Source organism: Erpetoichthys calabaricus, chromosome 6 (assembly GCF_900747795.2).
Source record: "Erpetoichthys calabaricus chromosome 6, fErpCal1.3, whole genome shotgun sequence".
NCBI lineage: Eukaryota > Metazoa > Chordata > Cladistia > Polypteriformes > Polypteridae > Erpetoichthys > Erpetoichthys calabaricus.
This window is the reverse complement of record NC_041399.2, coordinates 217632570-217659112: the sequence shown is the minus strand read 5'-3', so window position 1 is coordinate 217659112 and position 26543 is coordinate 217632570. Positions and strand designations below refer to the sequence as shown.

The window sequence follows — 26543 nt, the reverse complement described above, 5'->3', positions numbered from 1 at the left end:
AGTGCTGTTGTTCTTGATAACCTTAAACAACTCCAATATTCACTGTCGCCTTCATCATAAAGTATGCCACCAAGTCTTTGCTCGTCCTCCCTGAGATGGCAGTAACAGGAATTGAACTTGGGGACTTTCAAATTTCAGAACAGCCCTTTCTGCCACTGATCTCCTTTAATGGAGCTGGCAAGCAAAGCTGCTCTGTAATTCTAAGGCTCCAAGCTCATGTCCAGCTACTACTGTCTCAGGGAGGAGGACCAACGTAGAGCAAATTTCTCAGCAGTGACGGTGTACTGGTGACAGCTGTGACATTGCAAGTTAAAGTGGAATTGGCAGCAAGCACAGGTTGCAACCCCTCAGGCCCCAATACAGCCTACAAAAATTAGCAAAAATCCAAGTTTGTGAGGGTTGAACCCACAAAGCTTTGCTTCAGTCAGCTGATCCCGTGATCAGTGTGGCTGCCTGCTTATTTAATTTGATCCAACTAAGCACAGAAGTAGATGATGAAAATATATAATTCTAATAAACGTATGCTTGAACCAAACAAGGAATAGAAGTTTAACAAAAGGAGAAAAGTGTGCTCAAAAACAACAAGCTCAAGGGACAAACATGGAAAGTAACCATCTCTACACAGCAAATAACATGTCATGAAGATGATCTGCAGCTTACCTGGGCCTCAAAGTAAAAAAAAAAAAACACCTCCTCGAAGTCTGCAAAGTCACTTACCCACTCATGCACGCAGCACCCAGCCAGGCGAGGTGATGTCAAGGCACTTTAAGAATCTCAAAAACCCAGCAGAAGGCAGGAGACTGAAGAAGCGTCGGCAAAAAGCAGCAAGTAAAAGGAATGGGATTTGATGCAAATGGACCGTCGGGGTCCTCTGCCATTCTGGTCAACATCAACCCGCAGCACTGGAATGCCAGAGCAAATGCTCTGTATTGTGGTAGAGAAGTTGGTCCCCAAGCCTCAAAGAAAGCAAAAGTTTAATATGGGAATTAAGAAAAAATGGCAAAATGACTGCCCTAGAATGAGAAGAGGAAAGAATGGCTCAAGAGAACGTCTGCAGAAACGTGGAAAAGGAATGAAAAAAGTGAAAGTCTGAAGCAGAAGTCAAAGACACAAATGTGGAGGCTTTGAGATATAAAGAATGGTTTAACAATTTGCTGCTTTAATGTATACAACCCCAAAAGAGTGAAACAACATTCCACTACACAAAAAATGAATGCTGGCAATTGTATTGTCCATAATTTATTTAATTTTATGTCTGTTTATATATATATATATATATATATTATATATATACATACACACAGTATATAAATTATGTTTATATATTTATACTTCTATTGAGAGAATTTTCAGAAAATACAATATACAAATTGGAAAAATAACCTGGGAAAAATAAATTAATAAAACCATAAAGCATATCATCTTTAAAAAAAAAAAATAAAATAAAGTGATGCTCTTGCAAAAAGTAGGATGGGGAAGCTCTGATCATCTCTCCAAGTTAAAAAGGAAAGCAGGCGCTTATCTATCTGGGAAGAAAAGAGGCAATTAGGCTCTTCAAGTAGAGGGGTCGAGCAGTGGCAGGCAGCAGTGCTCTACATGAGGAAGCATGATGGCCTCCCTGGTGGTGCTCCTCCGTCCATCTCCAGAATGATCCTCTTGAACACCTCGACGGCTGTCTGAAAAACACAAGAGGTGAGAGTGTCGGAGTCATACTTACAAGGACCGAGTCCACAAACCGTCCACACAATTCTAAACTGCTGTGGGCTCAAAAACAAAAAGAGATTAGCCAACGTATTCAGCTTGGGGAATGAATCCACTGCCATACTCTCCTGGATGTAACAAGTTTAAAAACTGACATCAAGCATTAGCAGACTAGATAAACTAAAAAGCTACAGGCTTCAGATGTTATCTTATTTTTAAAAAGTTTATTAGCATCATTGTTACCTTCTGTAGGCAAGTGACAGGAGAGAATGCCTGCATAAAGCACTCTGTGTGCAAAATATGGAAGCTTCACCAAAACAAAAAAACAATTCTTTAAAATGTGAACAATATAAGCCAATTTGCCTTGTAAATGCTGATGTTAAAATTGAGAAAGTCACTATCCAGTTTACCATGTTCAAGTATATATATAATACACAGTGTGGACTACAGAGGGCACTCATGAGCCACCCCCACACCCAATTAGGACCAGAAAGACCGAATTAATAAAACGGGATTTAATTCAGAAAACACGCAAACAAAGTGGGCTGGTGCAGAATAATACAAGAAGGGGATGAAAATAACAAAGCCAAAGCCTTCTGGCCTCCCTAAACGCACAGGACAATGGACTACCCGTGGTGTTCACCACAGTTTCACTCTTCTCTTTCAAGCCAGGGGGTTCGACAACACTTCCAGGTAACATTTGGAAAGTATTTCTGGGTTACCTGGTCACCTTTCAATGGCCTATTGGTGTCTTTGTTGAACTCCCCACTGCAACTCCAGGGACCTCATGTATAAACCATGCGTATGCACAAAAATCTTGTGTATGCTTGTTGCTACTCTCACGTCAACATGTATAAAAACTAAATTTGCCGTAATGCTATGCACATTTTCATGGCAGCCTCAGAACATGCGTACAAGTTTATCCTTGGTTTTGGAAACGGCCGGCACCCAGCATCAAAGCAGTACTACTGATGATATGTGGCTTCCCTTTCTTTTTTAGACTGGCATCCATGATGTGGGCTTTATCAAATACACCAAATATAATTGCATATTGTTTATAAATTTAATGCACTTGATTGTAATCATTCTCTAACAATATAATGGTGCATGGAATGGCCAAATTATTCCAACTACCATGGCTGCTTCAGTGTTGTTAGAAGACATCAAAAATGGAAGAATTAGTAGGACTGGTAAACACGCACGCTCTTCTGATTTCTTGTCCTGTGGTGATGACTGGCTTCTAAGCCGATTTTGATTTCCAAGAGCTAACCTCTTGCCTCTGTGTGCTGAAGCGTTGCCAACATTACAAAGGCAGTCTTTAAGTAATTGTGTTCTACCTGTTCCTTTGAAAGTTCTGTACACCCTTGGGTTTTTAGCCACAGGAACTTTTCAACATGAACTTGCTGACCGATTGGGTATTTTACAAACATCACCGAGTCATGCCATACCAGCTGCATGGCATGGTATTACCTGCTTGTTATCCAGATAGGAAGTCATTTTTGTCTGACTTAAGTGCATAAAATTATCTCAGCTCTCTCAAACTTAGCAAATGTCCCTCTGCCTGGTACTTGGAGCAGAGACAGCCTTGGGTCTAGGGCAAGCACTGAATACTCTGTCCCTACTTTGGCAACAGCGGAGGAACTCCTTGTGCTTGCAAAGACACCCGAGGCGTCACAGTAGTCTGGTAGCTCTGCTTCCATGTGCTCTGAAGGCTTATGAGGTGACGCTGCAGTTTCCTTAGTAGAAGGTGCTACAAATGGATATGGGGTTTCAGGCCCACTGCTGTGTGAAACCCAGTTCTGGGTATAAACCACTTATCAGTGAAGTATTAAAATATCTTGTAGGTGTTGATTTAATTAGCACAATGTAGGGGTAAACGTCTTCCTAGAAATGTTAGCTATGCATCAACTCTTAGCAAAGGGTCACTAAACAGTTTGCTCAAATAACTGATAGTAGTCAAAGTTAGCAGAAGACAGATAGTAGAAGTTGATAGTGATGAGTTCTCTCTGACTCCCGATTCCTTCTCATAAGGTGAACTTTCAATTTTCAGATCTCCCAACTTTTTTTTACCTCACTGACGCTAGTTTTGGATTCAAGTACAAGTACATTTTCCTGATGTTTCACCACAGACTCAGTTACCTTTAATCCTGTGTGGGTGAAAAAGAAAAAAAAGCAACATTTTGAAAAGAGAAAAAAGCCTTAAAAATTCCCACGTGGCTCCTTAGCAGCAACCAAAAAACAAAGTTTTAAGGAGCAAACCTCATATCTGAATGAACTCTCGCGCAGCAGTAACACAAAACACTCCACAATTCTTCTTCCATTTCCACTCATAAGGTGATGTCTCGGTCTCCAACAATCTCCTAAATGAAATGTCATCCTCATTCAACGGGGCATACAGAATGGCTCTGAATCTCTCTCTGTACCAACGGTCATATAAACGCTCAGCTTACTACACCTACAAGTACTTGTAAACGTATCTGCAATGCTTACGGGTTTGCACAGTGATGTAGTAAGTGGCACTGCCATTTGACAGATTTAGTGCCCCAGGTTTGAATGCTGGGGACAGTCATGTGTGTGTCGTCTGTACTTTTAAGCCGTGTCTGCCTGGATATTCCTTTCGGTACAACAGCTGCCCTCCCACATACCCCATGCCCTGCTGGTTAAGTTAATTGGCAATTACAAGTATGCCCAGTGCGAGACCACTGGAATAAACTGCAGCCCCTAAGCAGCCTTGAACTGGATTAAGAGAGTTGAGGAATGTTATGTTCAAAGCTGGCTCTTCACATCTTTTCAGTTTCCCACATAACAAACCTACAATAAAGCACAAGGCAGTCCGAGGGCCAAAGCAGCACTTCCATGCTTAGGATCATGCTGCCTTTGTATTTCTTTGAAGCACCGCGACATCGAGACACAGAAACATACCTGATTCTCCTTCGCCGAAGACTCCATGAATGCTGCATTCCAGGATTCTGCTAAAGCTTTGCCTTCCTCGCAGCTAATAACTCTGAAGAAAACAGAAAATCAAGAAGAGCATAAAGATGGCAAGTGACTGAGGCCGGACCTCCCTTCAAACACTATATGTTAGTATATACAGTATGTTACACGCTGAAATGCAGCACAGTGAGGACTCTCTCCTCCGACAGTCTTCTCTTTTAACAGGGTCAGCCACCAGTCTGCTGCTGGGAGGTGAGGCTGGCATCCAAGGTGTGCCAACTGGCCATGTAAAGAATGTGTGCTTTCCATTCTACCAGATCTGTGCATGCAGTCATATGTTGTTTAAATTCTTATTTGTATGTGCAGATCATACAAGATTTACTTTACTTTGATTTACTTTTTTATATACACATCCAACAAAAAAAAGCACCATATGCTCATCCACAGGGAATCATAACCACACAGAATAAAGACTGCGAATCAAGGAATTACCAACTTCCCTTAAAGGTGATGCAATGCTTGGCTACAATGACTCTGGAGTAACACTGAGGACACCGCAGTCCCAGAGCACATGTGTGTGTCCAGGCAAGGGGAGCCCAATCTGCATGAACCAACACCAGCTACCAGCTTCATATGGCAAAGTTACTCCCAACTCTTCCAGAGGCATCTGGGTACTCAAATACATGTGTGGTTTGAATCACCCTTGCCCAGTGTTCAAGGTGGATCTATCAGGCAGAATAAGATGAATGAGTGTCTCCCAGGAAATGCATAGCCAAACAAAATTTAACTGTTCATCTCCTTGTCTGCTCCACAGGCAAGAGCGATATAGATGGACCGCACCCATATAGAAGACTTGTCCATAGGCGTGTTACTGTCTGCACAACATGAGGGATGGGTGGCATTCAGGCTACCATCTCTTTGGATGAACACCATAGCTAGAATACACAGCTACTTGGGTTTATGCATTCCACTGCAATTAAACGGTGTCGGCCCTATTCATCACCCCCAAAAATCAGTAGGCATCCATGGTGTTTTGTTTTTGACTCACCTTTCCATATGCAGGTCCTTTTTGTTTCCTACCAGCATAATGGGCACCCTACAGATAGAGACAAATAGCCGCTAAGACTCCAGTGTCACATTCATGTGCCACACAGCAAATCAAAGCTAACTTACTGAACTTTCCCCACCATGTCCAGCAGCTTCTCATGGATGACTTTGACAACTTCAAAACTGCAGAGAGATAAAGAAGTAGGATTAGATGAAGATTCTTATGAGCTGCCAGTGAAACAACACCCTGCCTGTTCTCTTTACTTTATAGGCACTCCTCTGCCATTGCTATTTTATGCAGTTTGCCAAGTGGACACTCAAACAGCTAAACACGACACAAAATGAAGATGATGTATACACACTTTGACCTGATGTGGTCCTGGACTTGCACGCTGCATATAAGCTGAGCACTTCTTAATTTAGAAGAGCTGGCAAAGTCACTCCCGCTCTTTGCAGCCATGCAGGCCCAGCTGATTTAAATATTGCGCACATGGCAGTGAACACAACAAGCTTCATGCCTTTTTGGATTTCTTAGCTTTATCACAGGTGTCCCGGGAATTCTCTATATGAAATTCCAGAAAGATCCTGAAAATACCGTGAGATCCTGCAGCTTGCCCAAGCCAAGGTTCATTACCTTTTGTTAGACGTGACAGAATAGACCAGGATGTAGCCATTGATGTCTATTGAGTATGTCTGAGGAAAAATGGAGTATTCATCCTGCAAAACAAAGCAGAGTTTTGTGCATGCTGAATGGGTTCTGAGGTCATCATGCTAGCCAAGCAATATCCCATGGTACCCTCTGCCCATCCTATGAAGCACCGAGACAACCAGACGAACATTATGGCCAATTCTCATGGACCACAGCAACGGACCCAGACCTGCAATTTTTTGGGTATATTAAAATTAATTTCTGCATTCAGCATTTCTGTACTTGACATAATCTATGAAGGATCTGCATGCAGATTTGTAGCCACTGGCCACCTGCATGGAATTACTCTGCTCTACTAATCAACTTGCTTTCAATGCAGTGTGCACCCAAACACAAGAAGGAAAGCAAATGCTGTAGGAAACCTAATAGGCCATTATGTTCAGCTGGTACAAACAAAAAGGAAGGCCACAAAATGAACCTCTTAAGAGAAGCGTCATTTGAGCACTCCACCATGCGTTTATATTCTAAAGGTTTTGAATTTGACAGTTTGCATGCACAGTTATGCACTTTCTGTTGTTGTTTGGACCTTCAATGTAGAAATGTCTGTGGCAATAATGTCATCAGCAGAAGCACATAAACCACAAACACTAAATGTGACAATCCCAGGCCCAACAGCTATCATAGAGCATGTGTTTTGAGACACCAAAATGCACCTTCGTTCAACGACAACTACAGAACAATTTGATTTTTACCCATATATTATATCATGGGTATATAATACATTATTATATTGTGTATCTGTATATAGAGTGAGATGAATTCCTTGAATAGGATTATTACTGCCAAGAAATTTATTCAGTGAAGTAACGGTCGGTTTTCAAAAAAATTACGGTATACTACGGAATGAGAGTACTGATCCTGATTTTCTCATTATAATTGTTCTGGTGCGCCTTTGTGATGCCATTATTGGCTTACATGTGCCCCTCCGCTTCTGCAAATACTTTCCACAGTATATGACAAGACACACCAGTGCAGTGCTGGTTTTCAGAAGACGCAATTGAAAAATGAAGTTCTCACAGTGCCCTGTGTGACGGCAGGACATACTGTAAATGCAGCAGAGTGTAACTGCAGCCTGCAGTATCTCTGTTATGCTTACAAACATCAATCATTACAAACCCAGTCATTTCAATCTCACTTGACGTGGTACCTTGCATGATGTTCTGATAAAATATCCTTATGCTATGCCTGCAATAAGGATGCAATTATGTAATTGTGTTTAAGGTTATTCCATCATGTTGACCTTTCTTTCATCAACAAATTCACCAGAATTAATTTTCGTATTTTGATAATGACGACAATGGGCATGTCAGTAAGTCCTCAGCGGGCTTATTCCAGCTGACAACAATAGGAGTTTCTAATCCACCTATTCTAATGCCACTTTCTTGCAATACTCTTTCAGATGTGGAAAAAGCAGGACACAAGTGACACTGAGCAGAGGATTTATGAAGGGGGAATGTGCACCTGGAGACTGACCAGTATCACAGAAGAAGTCCACTAAGAAGAGAGATTTCAAGAAACAGAGAAAAAAGTAAACAGGCCTACCTGACCAGCCGTATCAACAAGCTGAAGATGGTACTCCTGACCATTTACTGTGATCATTTTTGTAAATGCTGTGAGAGAAAGAGAAGGGGGCAGGTCAATATAATTAGATTCATTCATGACCCTCCACTTTATAAATAAAATAAAAAACGTGTTGCCGGATCTGTCCCAGGCTCACTCCATGTTTATCTTAACAAATATGTGCCATCAAACAGCCAGAAAGGCCACCAATTCAGATTTCAACTCTTTGAGATCCTGGAAAGTTGACAGCACCACAAAAGAGAGTACCCACTGTGTCCATACTGCCTGTGCTCATTTCTATTAGAACAGTAGAAAAACTTTAAGAAGAAACAGTCAGCCCTACAAGCCTAAGAAGTCTATCCACCTAATTCCATTAAAGTAACATCAAGTTGAGTTTTAAAGGTCCTTAAAGTTCTACAGTACAGTTTACCACACTACTTGGTCACTTACTCCATGTGCCTGTAGTTCTCTGCGTGAACTCACTTTAAAAATCACAGTTTCAACCAACTGGACTAATCCTCTTCATCACTTTAAATACTTCAGTCATGTCTCTTCTTAATCTCCTCTTCCTTAAACTGTAAAGGCTCAGCTCTTTTAATCTTTCCTCATAACTCAACTGCTGTAGCCCAGGAATCAGCCTCGTTGCTCTTCTCTGGACTTTTTCTAGTGCTGACATGTCCTTTTTGTAGTCACATATAACCTCCTTGGACTTGTACAATACACATCAGGGCGCTATATAACCTCACATTCTGTTGTCCTTGTTAAAGGGATCTGAACACTGTCAGGCAGTTGACTGTGTCAAGTCCACTATGACTCCTACATCCTTCTCCTAAGGTGGACTTTTGATTGTCAGACCACTCATTGTGTACTCAAAACTCACATTTTTACTTCCTACGTTGTCATACTTTACATTTACTGACATTAAATTTCATCAGCCACAAATCTGCCCAAGCTGGTCTGCTATCCAAGTCCCTCCGTGAAAAATCAATAGATTCTTGATTATCTGCCAATCCACCAATCTTGCTATCATCTGCAAACTCAATTCAGCTTGTTACTTATATCCATATCCAAATCATTTATATATATTAAAAACAGCAGTAGCCCCAGCTCCGACATCTGCTGGACACCACACTTAACATCAACCAATTCTGATAAGGTACCTCACGCCATCACCCTCTGCTTCCTGAGTCTGAGACAATTATCTACACACTCCTCTTTCAAAAGGAGTCACAATGCCCCTTACAACTCTACCCTTCCACCCTACACCAAGATTTGAGCCATGCATTAAGCCTTCTAATCTCCTCAATGTTACCTGGACTGGCACACGGCCCAGGCAGAACTTTGCTAAATACTACCCTGTCAGTTGTGCTCCTCAGCCTGGTGCCATAATCATCAATTGGGGCTCCAAATCGCACCCCCCACTGGAATATCGCATACAGTATGACCAATTTCGTGTTGAGGAGCTATATTCGTAAAGTCACCCAGGTGCCCGTGGGGTTCTTTATCTGGACTTGTGTGCACTCCACGTGTGAAAACCTTAGTAAAAAGCAACTTTTGAGCATTTGCCGTTTCCCTGTCTGTATATTTTAGTTCTCCTTAAGTCTTCCTAATACTCTCCAGCTCTGGCTTGACTGTTCTTTTACTACTAAAACACTGGCAGAATCTCTTTTTGGTTTTCTTTTAAATTCTCGCCACTATTTCTCTCGAATTACCTTTTAGCGTCGCTAATATCCCTCTTAATGGCGGCTCTCATACGCCATGGAGGTATTAGTCTTGTAAGCTTTACTTGTCTGTTTTATTCTTTGCAGCTTCTTTTTTATCTCCTTGTCTACCCACTGTGTGGTTTTTCAATTTCCTACTAATTCCAGATTTTGGGATGAACTTGTATGTAGAATGTTTTAAACCCTGTTCTAAAGCTCCTTGACTGTTTCTACACTTCAAAGCGTATCCCCTTTTAGACTTTGCTGCATCTGCTCCAAATTAGCCGTACTAAAGTTAAACTTTACTGTCAGCGTTCTGTTGGTGACTTTGAAGGGTTGCTGCTGCTAATTTGGGGAGCAAAAGGACTGAAGAAAGGAAAAAACAGGCAATCCTCGCTTATTTTATTTAATAGCCCGACATTTGCAGGATTCAGCATCTGAGACGTCTCATTCCTTTAAACAACTTCAAAGAAGGCTTCACCAAGGAACAGGCGGTTTAAAATACAGACATAAACACATCATTACATTTTGTAATATTAAAGGAATCTTAAGGAACTGAAAGGGACAAAAAAAGTGGCACCACACTGAAGTCAAAATGGCCTTCTTTACAGAAGACCCGTTCAAGGGGCGCTCAAGGCTGAAACAAGATGGCATCTGCCAGATAGGCAACTCTACGGCAAGAAGACGGAGAGGTTTGGAGTTCATTTTTTCATCACTCTGCTGTGTTACAGAGACTCTTCAGTGTCGGCCCACATGCCGTGTCCCACAGTTGTGTGGTGGCGGGTTTGATGAACAATGCCTAAAACAATGGGCCACCTTTACTAAAATATCAAAGCCTAACGGAGAATAAAAAGGAGGCAGACTGCGCAGGCCCTGACTTGATACCACAACAATCCCACTTTTCCAAGTGAATCCACGTGTGCCAACTGGCTCTTTACTTTGCATGCCTTAACACAGATGACACCCTGCCTCTGCCCATTGGACACATCCACATTAATAAAACAACCTGCCTGTCCCCCACCCTGTGGTGGTCTTACTGACTGCCCCGTATTCCTCTTCATCCTTGTCAGGACGGTGGGCCATAAAAGCAGCCACACATGCTGGCACAGAGCTTCTCCTCATTATTCCTGATATTTTATTATCTCTGGGTGCGTCTCTAAAGATGATGTCCTTCTGGCCAGGTGGCTACGTGGGTCTCATTTGTTGCACTCGGCTGGTGTCCTGCAGCTCCAAGGACAGCCGTGAGGAATGGGAGGCAGGCCTGGGGTGGAGCCCAGGACAGTTGGATGACAGGGGTGACTGGGACAGACGGTGCTGTCGTGCCCAGCAGGTGGGGCGGTTTAAGACTGGGTGATCCAGTCATGAGTAACAGACTGAAAACAAGATGCCTCCCTTTTATGGGGTGCAGTTGCTCAGGATTTTGACAGCTTTTATATTTAAAGATCAGTTGCCCGAGTACTGCGAGGATTTACTTTTTTTGCTGTTGTTGTTTGTGCTTGCTGCGGGCACCACTGCTGCCATTACTATAACAATTAAGTTTAAAAAAGCACATACGAATGTATACGTAACAGCCAGTATGGCTAACCTAAGATCAAATATATTCAAATATTTACTTATTTTTAATTTAACAGCTTGAACTTTATTTTTTGGCTAATTTGACAGCCCTATTCAGATATCAGCCAGAACGCTTTGAGGAGACTTTCTGAAGGAGACTAATAATGCCTGATGCTTCACACAAAAATAAATTCTAAGCCTGAAAGGCGTATGAATGAATCGATAATGAATATGCAAAATCTCTTACCACTGAGCTTTTATAACACAATAAAAGTGTCAAACAGCAAAGAGAACACAATAAACTCTAATTCACAACACTTGTGCGGTTAAGGGCACAAGGAGAAGGCCAAGGAGGTCCTGGCACAAGAGCTACAGAGAAGGCCATCACAGAAATGGATAATGCAGAAGGAATTAAAGAGATGGTTAACCAGTTTAGAGAAGACCACCTTCTACTGCACTGACACTTAGCAAAGACGTCTTATTTGATATTTTGACCTTCCTGACATTCAAAAGGCTTAAAATAAATAAATAAACCAAACGCAGCGCAGCACCAATCCACACACATGCTGGCATGACTTCACGTCCATTAGACACACTGTGAATATTAAGGACAGGCTGCAGGCAGACCACCCTCTGCCGCCATTGTGGTTTGTGGTCTGCTGCTGAACGTCCCCACCTGTGAACAAGCAGATATATGGAGGACCGTAAGGGCTGTGTGAAGAAGACCTGGCACTTTATATCGCCAGTCCAACGTTGGCACTTCATGACCAGTTAATTGTGTTGGGCGTAAAGGAGCAGTTCCACTGAATTTCAAATTAACCTCAAAAAGAGCCAGTTATTCCCAGGCAGTACCCGTGCACTTCAGCTTGTACTTATTGGTTTTCTCTCACAACTGTCCAAATATCCTGGACTCACAATTAAAAGATCGCCTTAATTTTAATGCATGCATCCAACTTGAAAGTGGGAGGCTAGATGATAATACTCGATAAATGCAGGAACTTGCACTGTCAAAATGAATACCCTCCAAAAGTTTTCAGTCTACTCCATTCAATTTGGTTTATTTCACAGAGTTCAGGCGCAGACTGCGCTGACAACTCAATAAATCAGACACAATTGTAACAAGTCTGTGTCAGTTTGGGATGTAAGGAGGAATCGGACTACAAAAATCCATCGCATGAAGATCTGAAGTTGAGGGCAGCCTGCGACTCACTAACTTCCAGCTCTGCCACTTTCATTTATTGATTTATGTATTGATTGATTGTCCTTGGAGGGCGACCTCTGCTTTATGTTCCCTACCATGAGTAACTACTGTCTGCTAAGCAGGAATTTAACGAATCCACACTCTCTCACAAAATGTGAGATGTTATAATCGACTGCCCTCCCGAAAGATAAATCTTCAAAAACTTCAATCTTGGCTGTGGACCCCTTAAACAATTCCACATTGACCCAAACATCTACTGTACGCCTCACACTTCAGCTTTCTGGACTCCTTTCTTCTATTATGTGCAAGTCAGACGCTTTTCTAAAAGACACTTGCAAGGCTTTCCTAAATTTTCCTGTTATGATGGCTTGCTTGTCAACAAATGCTATTCAACTGTGAGAACTGCACAGCGGGCAACCGATGGCTTGGCAGTGGTGAGAAGGCCGATTCTGAACTTGATATTGGAGGCTCAATCGCTCTTTATCATGCTTACTGTAACATATTCATACAAGACTAACACAATAAACTCAAGAGCTTGATGTAAATAGACGGAATATCGAGGAAAAATGTGTGCCCCAAATGTGCCATACACACAAAGGACATCAGGCCTCAAACTGTCCTGTTCTGTGTCCCGAGGATGGGAACACAAGCAAACTGCAGGGCACTGGGGCAGAATGTCTGTGTATGCAGGGGGCAGCAACACTGATGTCCCTGCTGCGAGGTTTTCAGATGTACTCTGTAGCCGTGTGGCATTTTCTGGTTAACTTTGATATCTGCTGTGTACAATCTGCCCAGTGTACCTCCAGTGCTCTGCCCGTTTTGCTGGTTAGTTCTGCTCTGCTGATTTCACTGTCCTAGTGGCTCAGTGTATCGGGTACCACACTACAGCCATGTCTGCTAAGTAAGGAACCTTCTGCTGGGGTCTGCTTTTAAGGATTGCCTGATTGAAAGATGCGGATGATTAGAAAGGCCCACTGCGTCAAAAGATGGGGACTTCCTTGAGTTTCAGTGTCTGAAGGCTGCAGCTTGCCAACACAAAAAATGACCTCATCAGGCCAGTACAGAGCTGGGGTCATACTTACTGTTTTCAATGGTGGGGTCATAGGAGTCAACAAACTGGCCTTCAACAAACTGGATTGTCAGCGAAGACTTCCCTGCAAAAGAGACAGAAATGGCGTAAAGCACACAATTCCTGAAAAGCAGCAGCAAAAAGAAATCTGAATGACTCCGGTTTTTCTGCAGAGCAATCGATACCCAGCAGCAGATAGCAAGACTGCAAATCTCTAAAGACGTTGGAGCAGCCCCTGAAATCAGACGCCAGGTAGGCCATCCGACCACGCGGCGGCTGATAACCAAGGAACTGCAGGCATCAGACACTTTGGTTCCACGTGTGAGGTGATTACTTTTGATTTAATTCTGCTTTGGGATTTGGTTTTTAAAGCTGTGAAGGGAGAGAGTTGCTTTTTAGTCGCCTCATGTCACAGTCAGGCAGCTCAGCTACTTTAAATAGGGCAAAGGGAAATGGGAATAAAACATGAAATCAGCTATTTACGCATCGACCACTAGAGGGCACCACTACATCAAGCGCTACTCTGTTGGAGCATCTTAACAGAAATGACAGCCCAGCGCCCAGCATGCACAGCTGGCAGCCTGTTGGGAGAAACCTTCGGCATGTTCTGGATTCCATAATGGATGACCCTAAAATGTTACACAATTTTCTCGTTTATTTTTATTGACCTCTATATTGGTACCTACACACTAGACACTAAACCTCAAGGACAAGGAAACGTAGATTTCATATCTGAAACCTGCTTTAGTGGCAAACACCTGGTTTGCTTTTACAAATCGACTTGAATAAAACTGTTTGTGTAATGAAGAAGAAGAAGAAGAAAAATAACAAAAACCAACCACTTGAGCTGATGATCAGAGACGTGCAGCACTGCAGCTTTGACAGCAGTTGTGTGACTTGAGGTGCCCCTTACTACCCTGGTGCTGCTCAGGACACACGCAGTGCCACCTGACCCTGACGCTGCGACTTCAAGGATACCTGGGCCTGCTTGCTCGTCTCAATAGACATTTCGGATTAAGTTTCACAATGGTTCAAGATGGCCTCTATAGTCCCAGTTTCAAAAACTTCCAGTCAGTGCTGCCTTGAGAACTACGCACCTTTCACTTTACTGTAAATCAGTCACAATGGAAGTGTTGGAACAACTCAAAGCCATGTCCCTATGCTGGGACCTGTGCCACGTTCTCCGAGAGCTCACAGATCAGTGCAGGACGCTGCATTCCTGGGGCCACGTGACAATCTTCACAATTTGCTAACAGTTTTAGTCTTTGCATCCACACTCTGCCAGAACACCAAAGAATCTCTTATGTTAAGGTCACTGGTTCTAATGATTCAACCATCTTAATCCGTTCAGTTCTATGCTGGTTACTACACGACACGGGCCGCCCTCGCTTCGGTGTACTAAAAAACAAACATTGCGTCAAAAAACTCCAGTTCTTGTGCTCTGCCCAGTGAATATTTTGCTAATATAAGCCCCTCCAAGACTATAATAGCTCTCCCTACACATTCCTTTTTCATGGATTTAAAAAGATGCACACTGAATTTACCATTTGCATTGAGGGTCTATTTCTAGTCGAACCCAGACGTCCTCACTAAGCTGTGGAAGAAGCCTAGCTCTTATGTTCCCTAGGACAGTGTTTCCCAAACTCGGTCCTGGGGAACCCCTGTGGCTGCAGGTTTTTGTTCCAACCAGCTTCTGTCTTTAATTGAACCCCTGGGCTAATTAAGTGATCTGATATTTCCCAAGTTCTGTGTTCAGGGAATAATACAGAAATTAGAAAACTAAGTTTGCTAAAAAAAAAAAAAAAATTGTTAAAATGTACCAAGCAGTTATATAGGAATAATGTATTTTATTATTCTTATTAACTATATTTTCATCTTGATTTTCATTTTACTTTTCTAGGTGTTCTAATTGTTTAACCAATTGGGGGGGGGGGGGGGGGGGGGGGTTAAGGTTAACATTATTCAAAGTTATTGTCTGTTATACCTGCATTGTTATTACTCTTTAATTTAATATTGTTCTTTATCAGTATGCTGCTGCTGGAGTATGGGATTAATTAAGTATCTATCTATCTATCTATGATATAGTGCCCTTCACATGATCTATCTATCTATCATATAGCGCCTTTCACTCTATCTATCTATCTATGATATAGTGCCCTTCACATGATCTATCTATCTATCTATCTATCTGATTATTCAGTGTGTTGTTTGTCAGCGTGTCTTCTCTGCTCGTTTTTAATTGTCATTAATAAGATAAACGAAGGGGTAAAACTGCCCAGAGAGGGCAAAATAGAATGAAATCAACAAAAGAGAGTTGAGCATTTAAATCTCTAGCAAAAGCAGAAACATTTCTAAATGTCTTATAAATGTAAAAATCCTGCTTTTCTGAATGTCGAATAAAAGAAAAAAAAATCCCAGCTAATTAAATGAGAGGAGTGCTATCAGGTGTTGTCACTGATTAGGAATCCCGTTGGAACAAAAACCTGCAGCCACAGGGGTTCCCCAGGACCGAGTTTGGGACACACTGCCCTATGACACAGACTGCGACTCCCCCACCTTTCGTACATCACGTGTACCCGTCTGTGTCCTACTCCTGCTCACCCGGATTATTCTGGCAGGTTTCTTTTGTTCCTATCATAGCAAAGTTACACGCAACTACATATAAATCACGTGTCCTTCATGATATCCTTAGTACTCAGTTTTAATGTCCGAGTTACTTGACCTTCAAAGTTCTCTTGTAGGTTTGTATTGTGGTACCCGGCTGGGGTTCATGCCCGGCCGGGATGCTCAGGAGGACCAGAGGAGGGCTTGTTACTCCTCCAGAACATGAGGGGGCACCCGCCCTGGTTGCTTTGGGGGCCACAGGTGCAGAGCTTGGAAGCTCAATCCTGTAGAGGCCCGTGGTCACCGCCAGGGGGCGCCCTGATGCCTTGGGAGCCCTGAACCTCAGCACTTCCCCCCAGCACTTCCGGGTGTGGCGGAAGAGGATTGGGGACACCCGGAGGACTTCCGGATACACCGCCTACAGAAGCTCCTCAGGACGCACCTGGAGTCCATCCAGGGTGTGTAAAAGGGGCCGCCTCCCTCCAGTCATTGGCAAGAGTCGGGTGGAAGTAGGATGGAGCTCAGAGGAGAGGAGTGGAGGCGGACCAGAGACTAGAAGGCATTGTGTTGTGTGGCCAAGGACTTAAGGGGTGATTGGTGCTGCGGCACTGGGTTTGTGCTCACTATTACTTGTAAATATGTATAATAAACGTGTGTCTGGTGAAACCAACATGGCTACCTGTCTGTGTCCGGGCTGTTCCCCACAGTATTTATACTACTGCTTGTCCCTTTATGTGAAACTTGCCGCTCCATCCTTAACTAGACCACTCATATACCACCCATATATGCGGGTGCCCGTCCAGTTTAAACGTAACCCGGCACGGCAGAGCAGGTCCCATGTGTTGACCCATAAAGCTACACCGAGATATGAGCCACGCGTTAGACCTTCTGAGCTCCTCGATCTTAGCGGGACTGGCGTGTGGCACCGGTAGAACTTCAGAGACTACTATGTGGTCAGTACTGCTACTCAGCTTGACACCTAACCTTTTAAATTTGGACAAGAGAAGTGATCATTCAGAAGTGAAATAACCGTCTTTCCTGTGCTGAAGATGGATTTAGAAAATCACTTCATTAGTCCACCTCACTCCTGAGCTATGCATCGCCCTCTGAGTACACGGTGGGTCAGGAATGGCCTCCACTGTTGGCGTGTAAATCCCACGGCAGTAGATCAGAGTTTCTAGAAAGGTCCTCTCATGGCTGTAGGCCTGGTATGTTAACACACAGATTGTGACGACACTACCCATCAGCCCCTCTGCTTCCCAACAAGCCCTGCTTCAAAGGCAGCTGTGCGGTCAGTCACTCACCAACATAGACTTAACACTAAGCCATTGCCAAGGCCGACTGAATTTCACACGCAGACTACTGTATGTAAGAGCGACTGAAGACTGAGGTGTCAACACAAACCACGAGGAGTCAGGAAGGAGGAAACACGGATCTGGAATTAAATGACAAAAAAAAGAGATCAACCCAAAAAAGATTGCTTTGTATCCGAATCGTCGATAGCTGTAGACAAAGTGAAGAAATTGTGGTGTTCAAATACATTATTTCTAATACTTTTTAATTTCCACATCATTTAAACATCTCAGTTACAAAACCCTGCAAAAAAAAAGAAAAGAAAAGAAACTCCTCCTCAATGGCTCCCATTTTCCCAATTAGAAAGGCAAGTGGGAAACAGAAGCCATGTGAAGGAGAGGGTCACCGAAGCCCCGTGTGATGGCCCCCCAGCTTTAACAAGCTGCACAGAAGCCTGACAAGGCCGACACCAGAAATCACGCCAGTCCTTGGCATGGTAATAGCAAAGGACAGCAAGAGGGAGACATAAAGAGAACAGGCATGAGGGAGACGAGGAAAGGCCAGGAGCGGGCAAATGCAAGGATATAAAAAGGTCACAGAAACAGGCTTGGAAGGACAGTCAGAGAAGAAGGGGCAGGAGTAAGTGACAGCCGTTTAGTTCTATAACTCGTGGAGAAAAGTCCCAGAAAAAAACGCACGTCGGCAGGGGGTGAGCGCCAGAGTGTCAGCAGAGTGCATGCCAAGTGCAACGTACAAATGGTGTTTAAATTGGATCTGTGGGCGACATTCAGGACTTCACTAGCATGGATTCACTTATCTTCTTTGATTCCGGCTTGCGATTCTGCTTCACTGCAGATGCTAATGCTATTAAGGGTCCTAAATCCCCCACCTTCCCTCATAACACCCATTTCCCATCTACTTTGGCACATCCTTAAGGTTGTTGGCCAGCTGAAATCAGGTCCGCCTCTGTGCAAGACCATCCCACGGGTCAGTCGCAAAGTGACGTCACTCTGACTTCACGCGAGTCGTCTCGTCCCACCCCGAGATCATCAGTGCGGCCCTCCAGTGGACCAAATGTCGGATGACTGTGAGCAGCTCTCGCTCGGGCTCTGACAATGGGGAACATCTCGGCTTGTTAAGGCTTCTGTCTGACGTTTTTCAACAGCATTCACATGCCACCCGCCTCACTCCAGAAATCATCCATCCATCCATCATCCAACCCGCTGAATCCGAACACAGGGTCCCGGGGGTCTGCTGGAGCCAATCCCAGCCAACACAGGGCACAAGGCAGGAACCAATCCCGGGCAGGGTGCCAACCCACCGCAGCTCCAGAAATCAACTAAAGCAAAATAAATGACAGAGCTGGAGCTAAACGGCCAGACCCCGGACAAGTCAGACTTCTACACGGCTTCAAAGTACAAACTGTTACAGAGAGCCTGGACACATTTAATATCGCAGACTGAGTTTCTAGTCCACCCATCGGGTGTCGGACTTTGATTCCCAGAAGAAACAAATCGTTGCTGCCTTACCTGCACTAAAACATAAGACCTGAGTTTTATTTAATGACTGCAGGAAAATGAACAACAACAACAGTTTGGCTTCTGAATCCCAACTTCCTGCTCCTCACCACATATCCGAGGGCTAAGAGGCTGCTTGGCATGACGCCTCATTAACAAGTGTGGAACTGAAAGAAGCCGGAGCAGATATGACATCTCGATGGGCTTTTGCCTGAATTCTGCTCGGCATTCTGGGATCCTTCATTAGAGGCCTAGCGCATGCTCCAGTGTGCTCTCGACAGGCCTTCTTCAAACGCCTACATAAACTTCAGAGACTGAACCCTTTACTTCTCTTTTGACTAAAAGGGCAATCAGTGCATGGCATGTCCAAGTCATAAGTTGTTGTCATCGATGGACACAGATGGTATCACAATTTACTAAAACGTTTGCTCGTCTTTCACAAACCGTCCTTCCTAAGTTAACTGGACACGGCCATTGCAGTCTGCTTAACTCTCACTCAATTCAATTCACTTTATGACTTCACTGCGAGCACTCGGGTCTCCAGTCGCAAACGTAACATCACTGGTGCCTCCAACTCCTTTAGCCCTTTCATTTTTTACACTTTTTTGATCACATGGGGCTCTTTTTAGACCATAAAAAGTGAACACCAACTTCCAATGAAACTCCAGAGGTTCACACCACTGTCCGGACTCAACAGCCCACAAGTATGGAGCTCAGAGATACCAGAGGTCATCACCCAGATCTGACCGGGGACGTAACTTCCAGTCTTGCCACCCAACTCTTTCACTCCTGGACACTCTCGTCCAATCTCCCACTCGCTCACATGTCACATGATCAAACCGAGTTCTACTCGGTCTCTTACATTCTGATTGTTTTCTCAGGACAGTCCGCAGCAGTTGTGACCGATGGTGTACCGATTAGCCAGGAGGTAACACTCAAAATTCAAGTTGCCAGTTAGCAATCAACACAAACCCTTGTGGTGGTCAGCGGTAAAACACTCAAAAACAGCAAAACCTCACCTGCTAGACTGGACCTAGCAATCCAGCTGCTGCCCCCAGTTCTATGGCTATTGACGAGTGACCTCAAAGCTGCCACACGATCCGATTTACAGGGATGAATGGCGGGAGGAATGCCAAGGTCCAAAGGGTTGCAGAGCATTGTAGATTCACAAAGTTCAACATCTCACACCACATTCGAGTCTCAAAGCTACAAAACTCTGGGATTAGACCCAGACTGTGAGAAATGTACAACTTTGCTTTGATTGTGGACCCTCACTGGACAATCGTTCATCTCGTTGAAGTTCTGCAGGATGGAGGCCCCTTTGCTGAATGTTCAGTTTAGTGCTTAGGGCAGCAGCACTTTTCTTCTCTGGCTGCTCCAGTTTGGGTTCCTGTGGAGTTGCCTGGGAATTGCAGCTATGGTGGGCACACCTGAGACAGCTTTAGGGGCTGAGCATTCCCATTTGTCATGGTTCCTGGCTGACCAGAAGGGTTTCCAGGATATGCTGCAGGAAGCCCAAAATACTCCCAGGCTGAGCTTTAAAACAAAGCCCCCTTAACTCAGCCAGAGGCCTTTGGAGTCTGGAAGATAGTAGTGGCAAGACCACACCTGCCATGAGAAGAAGAAGAAGAAGAAAACAGAGAAGGAAGGTAGTGTGACAAAGGGTCTGTGTCTGAAGATATTCATTTACGCACTGGTTGGTTTTAATTACTTGCTAGGCTTTGTGCATTCCAGGTCAAGGGGGAGTGCGAAACCCACCAAAACTATGATTATTTTATACATGTACTGTCTGTCACGTGTGTCTTTAGGGGGCATCTTCAGGCTTCTACACTAACTGCATGTCCTTCCCTCTTGTGTCCCCAGATCCCAAGACTGCAGGTTGAAGGGCCACTAACGTGACTTTGGCTCTTCCTTCGAACTCCCACCTCTTTAACATGGGACCTACTTAAAGTATCACGCATGCTCGTCCGAGGGTCATCTTCTGGGCTCATCAGAGAGAAGCCCGACCTTGCTGGGACACAATGGGGCGTTGCCACTGATAGTATTGTCTCCTTTTCTCCAATGAGGGTAACGGACTCCGGCCCTCCTGGTCCAAGGACGATAACACCAAGACACTCCTGAAAGGTGGAGTCTCCTTTGGGAAAGAGCAGGCCGCCAGCTGGAGCTCCTACCTAAGCGCTGACCACCCTTCAGAGCTACCTTCGTCTTTGTTTGAGACCCTACAGCCTAATAACTGTTTTTTGTTCTTGTTTGTGCCATCATGCACTTATTTGATTTGCCCTGCTGGCACGGTTATTAAAAAGGGGTGGCCCAGTTGGCACTCCAATATCTACTTTGGCCTTGTGTGTTCACTCACTTGACCACAAAAGTCATAATGGAAAGGCAAACCCCCTGCCACTAAACGGGGGTCACACACACGGGAGCAAAGTGAAAAAAGAGAACCCCCTGTAGGCATCACATCGAGGAACAAAGAATCGACGGAAAAGTTTTAATAAACGCACAAGGTGATCCCACCTGGTTTATCTATGTCAATTGTCATGCGTCACAGCACATTCACACTTAAATGGGTTGTCACCTCCCTGTCGTGCACTGTGGCATGCAAATGACAACACAGATGACGACTGTCCTCCTCCTGTGATGTGCGCTCTTGACCTGGAGGCACAAATGGTTGAGGTTCACAGACAGTGGCTTGGCATGGAAGACAGAACGTCCAATCCAGTTCCACACGTTCCATGGTGGGGAGGTCCTGCATCTGTGGTGACCGGGCATTGAGAGCTGAATGTTGTCTTTCTAGAAGAACACATCTGCCATTTCATGTAGGAGGGTCCCAGCGTCGGTAGTTTTGGTCAGCGTTCCACCATCATCAGATGTGAGTGAGCAAAGCAGCTGAAGACACCCTAGACAAATGATTCCCTGTGTGGTCTCTTAGTCTCACAGGTTGATAGAGTAGATGATGAACATTGGCACCATCAATGGGGTGATGGGTCAACTGTACCCCAAAAACCTAGAGTTGCGCCAATCCTGGAATGATGCAAAAAGAAAATTGTGAAGGTAAACATTAAGCTGAAAAGACCCCACCACACCGTCTGAGTGGATATCTTGCTACAAGCTACTAAGGCTACAATCGCACTGCCGCTAAAAGTCTGACTTCTGACTTACAGAACAGTGGAGTTGGATGGCTGGGAACCCTGAATGTGCCTCTCGTGTGCACAATAAATAAAACAAACCGACAGAGGCAACCTAACAGACCACCACGAACGCCAATAAGCTGCACCACTAAAACGGATGTCAGTGCGGACTTCTCGGAATTTGGCAACAGGAATAGAAAAATCACGCCTGTCGCTTTGAGCGCAGTTCTCACTGCTGTGTGTTATGTGCAGAAAGTCACGGACAGGACCCAGAACTTGGGGGAGCAAGATATGGAGGGGCCTGGAGGAAAACAGCGTCGAGGGGATGTCCGATTACCGATGTCCAAACTCTTTCTGAACGACATAAACATCTAGTCCACCATTTTAATCAGAAGCCTTCAAAACAGAACCAAAAACAAAAATGTGAACAAATAAACCCGTCGATAGTGGAGCGAGCATTCAGGGCCTAAAGCTGCAGCCCTCTTAGCGTGTTGATCGTTTCATTCTGTGTCTCCCATGCTACTCCAGCTGGAATATTAATATTATTACTGCACTTGTTATTGTGGTGATTTTCATGTCTACGAATAGAAAGAATTTCTAGTCATTATTCCAATTTTCAAAATCAACCTTCAAATTGGGAAAAAAACCCAACAATAAAATCCTAAGTAGCCTTTCAGCAGAGCCTCGCTTGTGAATCGCAGAGCAGGCTCACCTCAGACGCCAGCGTCTCCGATTTCAATGTGCGTTTCTCTTAAATAAAAGCCCCTTGCGTTCCTCTACGGTCAAATCTTTTAAGGCCAATGAGAACTCTCTAAACTTGAGCTGCTAAATGCGGCCAAACTGAATTTTTATAAATGTGGTCACCTATGAACCCCCCCCCTCCCAGTAGTCACGACAAGACAGGACCTTATCAGACTCGTACACGACCTTCAGTCACTGCCTTCACCAGGAAAGACGACATATCATCGTTCAGGGGGGCGCAGAACCGCAGTTCTGCTTCGAGACGATCACTGCACGGGGTCCAAGTGGGCACTTCTGGTGCAACAGTGGCTCTGATGTTCATCCATACGTCTGACTGTCCAGATCCACATCTCCGGCTTTGGCTACCCAACGCCACCAAAACTGATGCACTGCGGACACCTTTCGTTCAATTCATTGCACAATTGGACTGAAGGACCACTCCATTTTGGGAAAGCCCTCCACATAATCCAAATGAAACTCGGAGAACCGAATGAATGGAGTAACACATCAAAGACACCAGGCATGAAGACCACCACACTGGCTACTGAGGAGCACATGGAGAACCAGGAGTGCCATCTAATAAGGGCAGTGGTGTGACCTTCAGTCTACATGGAAAGCGAACCTTGGGATTTTGATGACAAGATTGCTGCCTGCCTGCTGCGCTGACCACACTGAGGTCCTGCTGGGTTTTGTTTTTGCACACACACAGATCCCTACAAGGTATTTTGAATACGAAATGCTCCAATCTGACCTTGTGTATCGTCTGACAGCCCCATTCTAGTCCAGATGCTGCGTCACGATGCTTTGGTCATGCGCCGTACCCGAGGAGCCCTCATCTTACTATGCAGAGAAATGAAACACAGAAACTCCAGTTGAACAAACGGATTATTAAGAAAGTGTGGCAGATTTAACAAAAGCCTTTTTCTAAATAGCACATCTTTGCTAAAAGGAGCTGGCCAGTATTTAACACTTGGCATGGCATAAAGCGAGCGTCTCACAGCTCCTGGTCATCGGCACCACTACAACTGCCGTTACTTCACGTGATCCATCCTCCCCTCCAAAGACGTGTGCCCACACAGCGGCATCGAGCACACAAGACGGACCCGCCTGTCACTTCACGCTTAGACACACCGACTACAGCGTCACGTCACTCCCACCTATTTATTAAACACACAAAGCTGGCAAAAGTAAAACGACCGCAACTGGCACAAAGGCCAAGAGAAGAACTTTCATGCAAATATGAATTCCTCTTAACTTAAGATGATGACAACAGAGGAGAGAAAAACACAATTTCAGTTAACAGCGGGTGGCTCATGGCGGCTCGTTGCTGACCGAGTCCGAGTTTTGAGGACTTCAGAAGGCTGGCTGCCCAACAAAGAGGGAGGCTGCAGCTTTTGAATCTTTAGGAAGCAACGAGACAGTAAGCCTCTGCTACGAGATTACAGCAATTCTGTGACGTGCCCTGACAACGTCCCACCACGCTTCAGACAAATGGTCCCCAGTATCACATTTGCTTTGAGTTACAGCCATGTGATCACGCCACCGACGATGAAGCTGAGGAAAGGTATCATCATCATCATCACTGCTTTACCAAGGTTAGCCAGTTGCTCCACAAACCTTTTTCCTCCACTGGACACCTTATAATCCCAAAATGGGAACGAGAAATCACCAGCAGCCTCATTCAGAAAGATACCCAAAGACTTCCTAAGGTCCAAGAAAAAGCGAACAAAGCCTCCGAGCTCTCCGGTGAGCCAATCACAACTTCACCTGGGCTGCTGGTGGCCCAGTCACCATCCACACCTCGAACACTCGTTTTCAGGGGCGTCTCTGGCACAAGAACTCTTGGCTTCTTGGCCAAACAGAAGGAGCTGAGTGACGACTATTTCACTTTTGCTTTGCTGTATTTGGTTTGATGATCCACACACACCACCATTCTAGAAAACACTGTCAGGGCTGACCGGACACCAAGTCTTCACTCTATAAGGTGGCTGGCAGTGCCAATCAAAATGGCCTTCTCTCATTTCTCTACTTAGATGATTTACAAATGCCTGCTTACAGACAAAATACAAGTCTTGACAGTTGAAAAGCCTCACTTGGGGTCACACAATGAAGAACCAGCAAGCCAAACTGGTCAAGAGTCAAAGAACAACTGATCAGCCTCACTGTGTCTAGATTGTGTCTTTTATACTCAAGTATTGGACAAGTGCATCCAGGTGAAACAATCTGTCAGGTGGCACTTAAAGCGAGGCACCTTTACTAAGGGAGAATATTGTGGGCCACCTTGTTGGACAGATGCCATAAAGCACTGACATACAGCATGGCAGAAGATGACACTGGGATGCCAGCTGAGTGGCGGTGGATCTAGATTTTGGACATCAGGATGGAGGGTGTTGGCACTCTGGCTAGAACAGATGACTTGGAGTACGCAGAACATGCAGGGCCGCTGTGAGACGAGGCTACGAGGTGTTCAGGACCAGCAGGAGTTCCCCACGTCTAAGATGCTTCACACATGCCATGCATTCATCAGTTATAGATAGATAGATAGATAGATGAAAGGCACTATATGATTGATAGATAGATAGATAGATAGATAGATAGATAGATAGATAGATAGATAGATAGATAGATAGATAACTTCCTGCGCACACTGTCTTACACATCGCTGTCACTCAACCAGCGTGACTGAGGGCTGGCACAAGGGGGCTGGAGCCGGTGGGCACATGGCCATCACTCAAAGCTGCGGCTGATGCCGGCCTTTCGTTTACGTAACGGGGCCACGAGAATGTGTGCTCCAAGTCTGCGCCCCGTGGCAAAGGTCAAGAATGGTGCAGCGGGCACGGCAGAGAGGCAAAGGGCCGTCCACTGCTGATGCCACCATGCCATGTTCCATGCTGCCACAAAGGCCTGGCATCCAAACGCTCCAAACGGGAGACGCCGGGACCTGCGGGCTAGACAGGAAGACTGCCGTTACCGTGGAAACGCACGCCGGCCAAGCCCACTTACCCACGGAGCGGTAACCCAAAATTGCGATCTTGCGGGATTTCGGCTGCGGCATCTTTTCAGCGGCGACACGGCATCCAGTCGACACGCCGGCAGAAGAACACCATGCAGGCGGCAAAGCTGCTCCACGGCAGCGCTCGGGGTCCTGAGGCCGGGAGCGGAGCGTCCTTAGTACCGGCAGATGGGCGATAGGCGACCACGAAAGGCGACTCCGAGGGTCCCACGAATTCCCCACAATTTCATGTGAGATAAGGAAGAAAACGCGAGCATCTGGAAGCTCCTGCGTCACTCCCCTCCACACTTCAGTTAATTATTCAGAAAGTCGCGCCGCCCATTGGCTCCGAACGCCCGAGGAGGCAAGTCGACCTTTTTCCACGCTAGCCTATTACTGGATAGCTCTGGACGCCAATCACGGCTTGACTGGCAGTTATTGGTCCATTGCAGCTGCCAGTCAGAGGAGAAGGCGGGCTGGCGTGACTCAGAACACAGTAAATGAACTTAAAAAAGAAACAAAAATCAGCGCCCTGGACTCGGAGTGCAGGCAGGCAGTTAGAGCGGGATGGGTGCTGGGGAGCAGGGCAGTGAACGGCGTCCGATGATCCTTTGGGTCGTGCAGCATTCGCGCTTAGGGGCTTCTCCGCAAACAGTGCTCTGGAAAACATGGGCCGGACAGAGCGCCGCGCCTGCCGCCTTTCGTTCCTGCATTTTCGGCTCTTTGCTCACGCGGGACACCCGCCGACTCTCCGTGCGACTCCACTGAGGTACAAACGTTACATGTACGTGAA

At 45.1% G+C, this 26543-nt stretch overlaps 1 protein-coding gene across 1 annotated transcript; it reads right to left on the bottom strand.

The window, feature by feature from the left end:
* Positions 1–1443: 1443 nt before the first annotated feature.
* rheb (Ras homolog, mTORC1 binding) lies at positions 1444–26102 on the bottom strand. Its single transcript, XM_028790856.2, has 8 exons — positions 25762–26102; positions 13489–13560; positions 7934–8001; positions 6317–6399; positions 5809–5865; positions 5684–5731; positions 4624–4705; positions 1444–1676 (listed from the first exon to the last, which is right to left on the bottom strand). The coding sequence occupies exons 1-8, from the start codon at positions 25811–25813 to the stop codon at positions 1593–1595; spliced, it is 546 nt and encodes a 181-aa protein (XP_028646689.2). The 5' UTR covers positions 25814–26102; the 3' UTR covers positions 1444–1592.
* Positions 26103–26543: the final 441 nt, after the last annotated feature.

What these genes read in the sequence shown, in the direction of transcription:
- rheb (XM_028790856.2), bottom strand. Translation starts at nt 25,813, where the DNA reads ATGCCGCAGCCGAAATCCCGCAAGATCGCAATTTTGGGTTACCGCTCC. An exon ending in TTTGGGTTACCGCTCCGTGG is followed by an intron (nt 13,561 to 25,761) that starts GTAAGTGGGCTT and finishes TCTCTTTTGCAG; the next exon opens with GGAAGTCTTCGCTGACAATC. An exon ending in TGACCCCACCATTGAAAACA is followed by an intron (nt 8,002 to 13,488) that starts GTAAGTATGACC and finishes TTTCTCTCACAG; the next exon opens with CATTTACAAAAATGATCACA.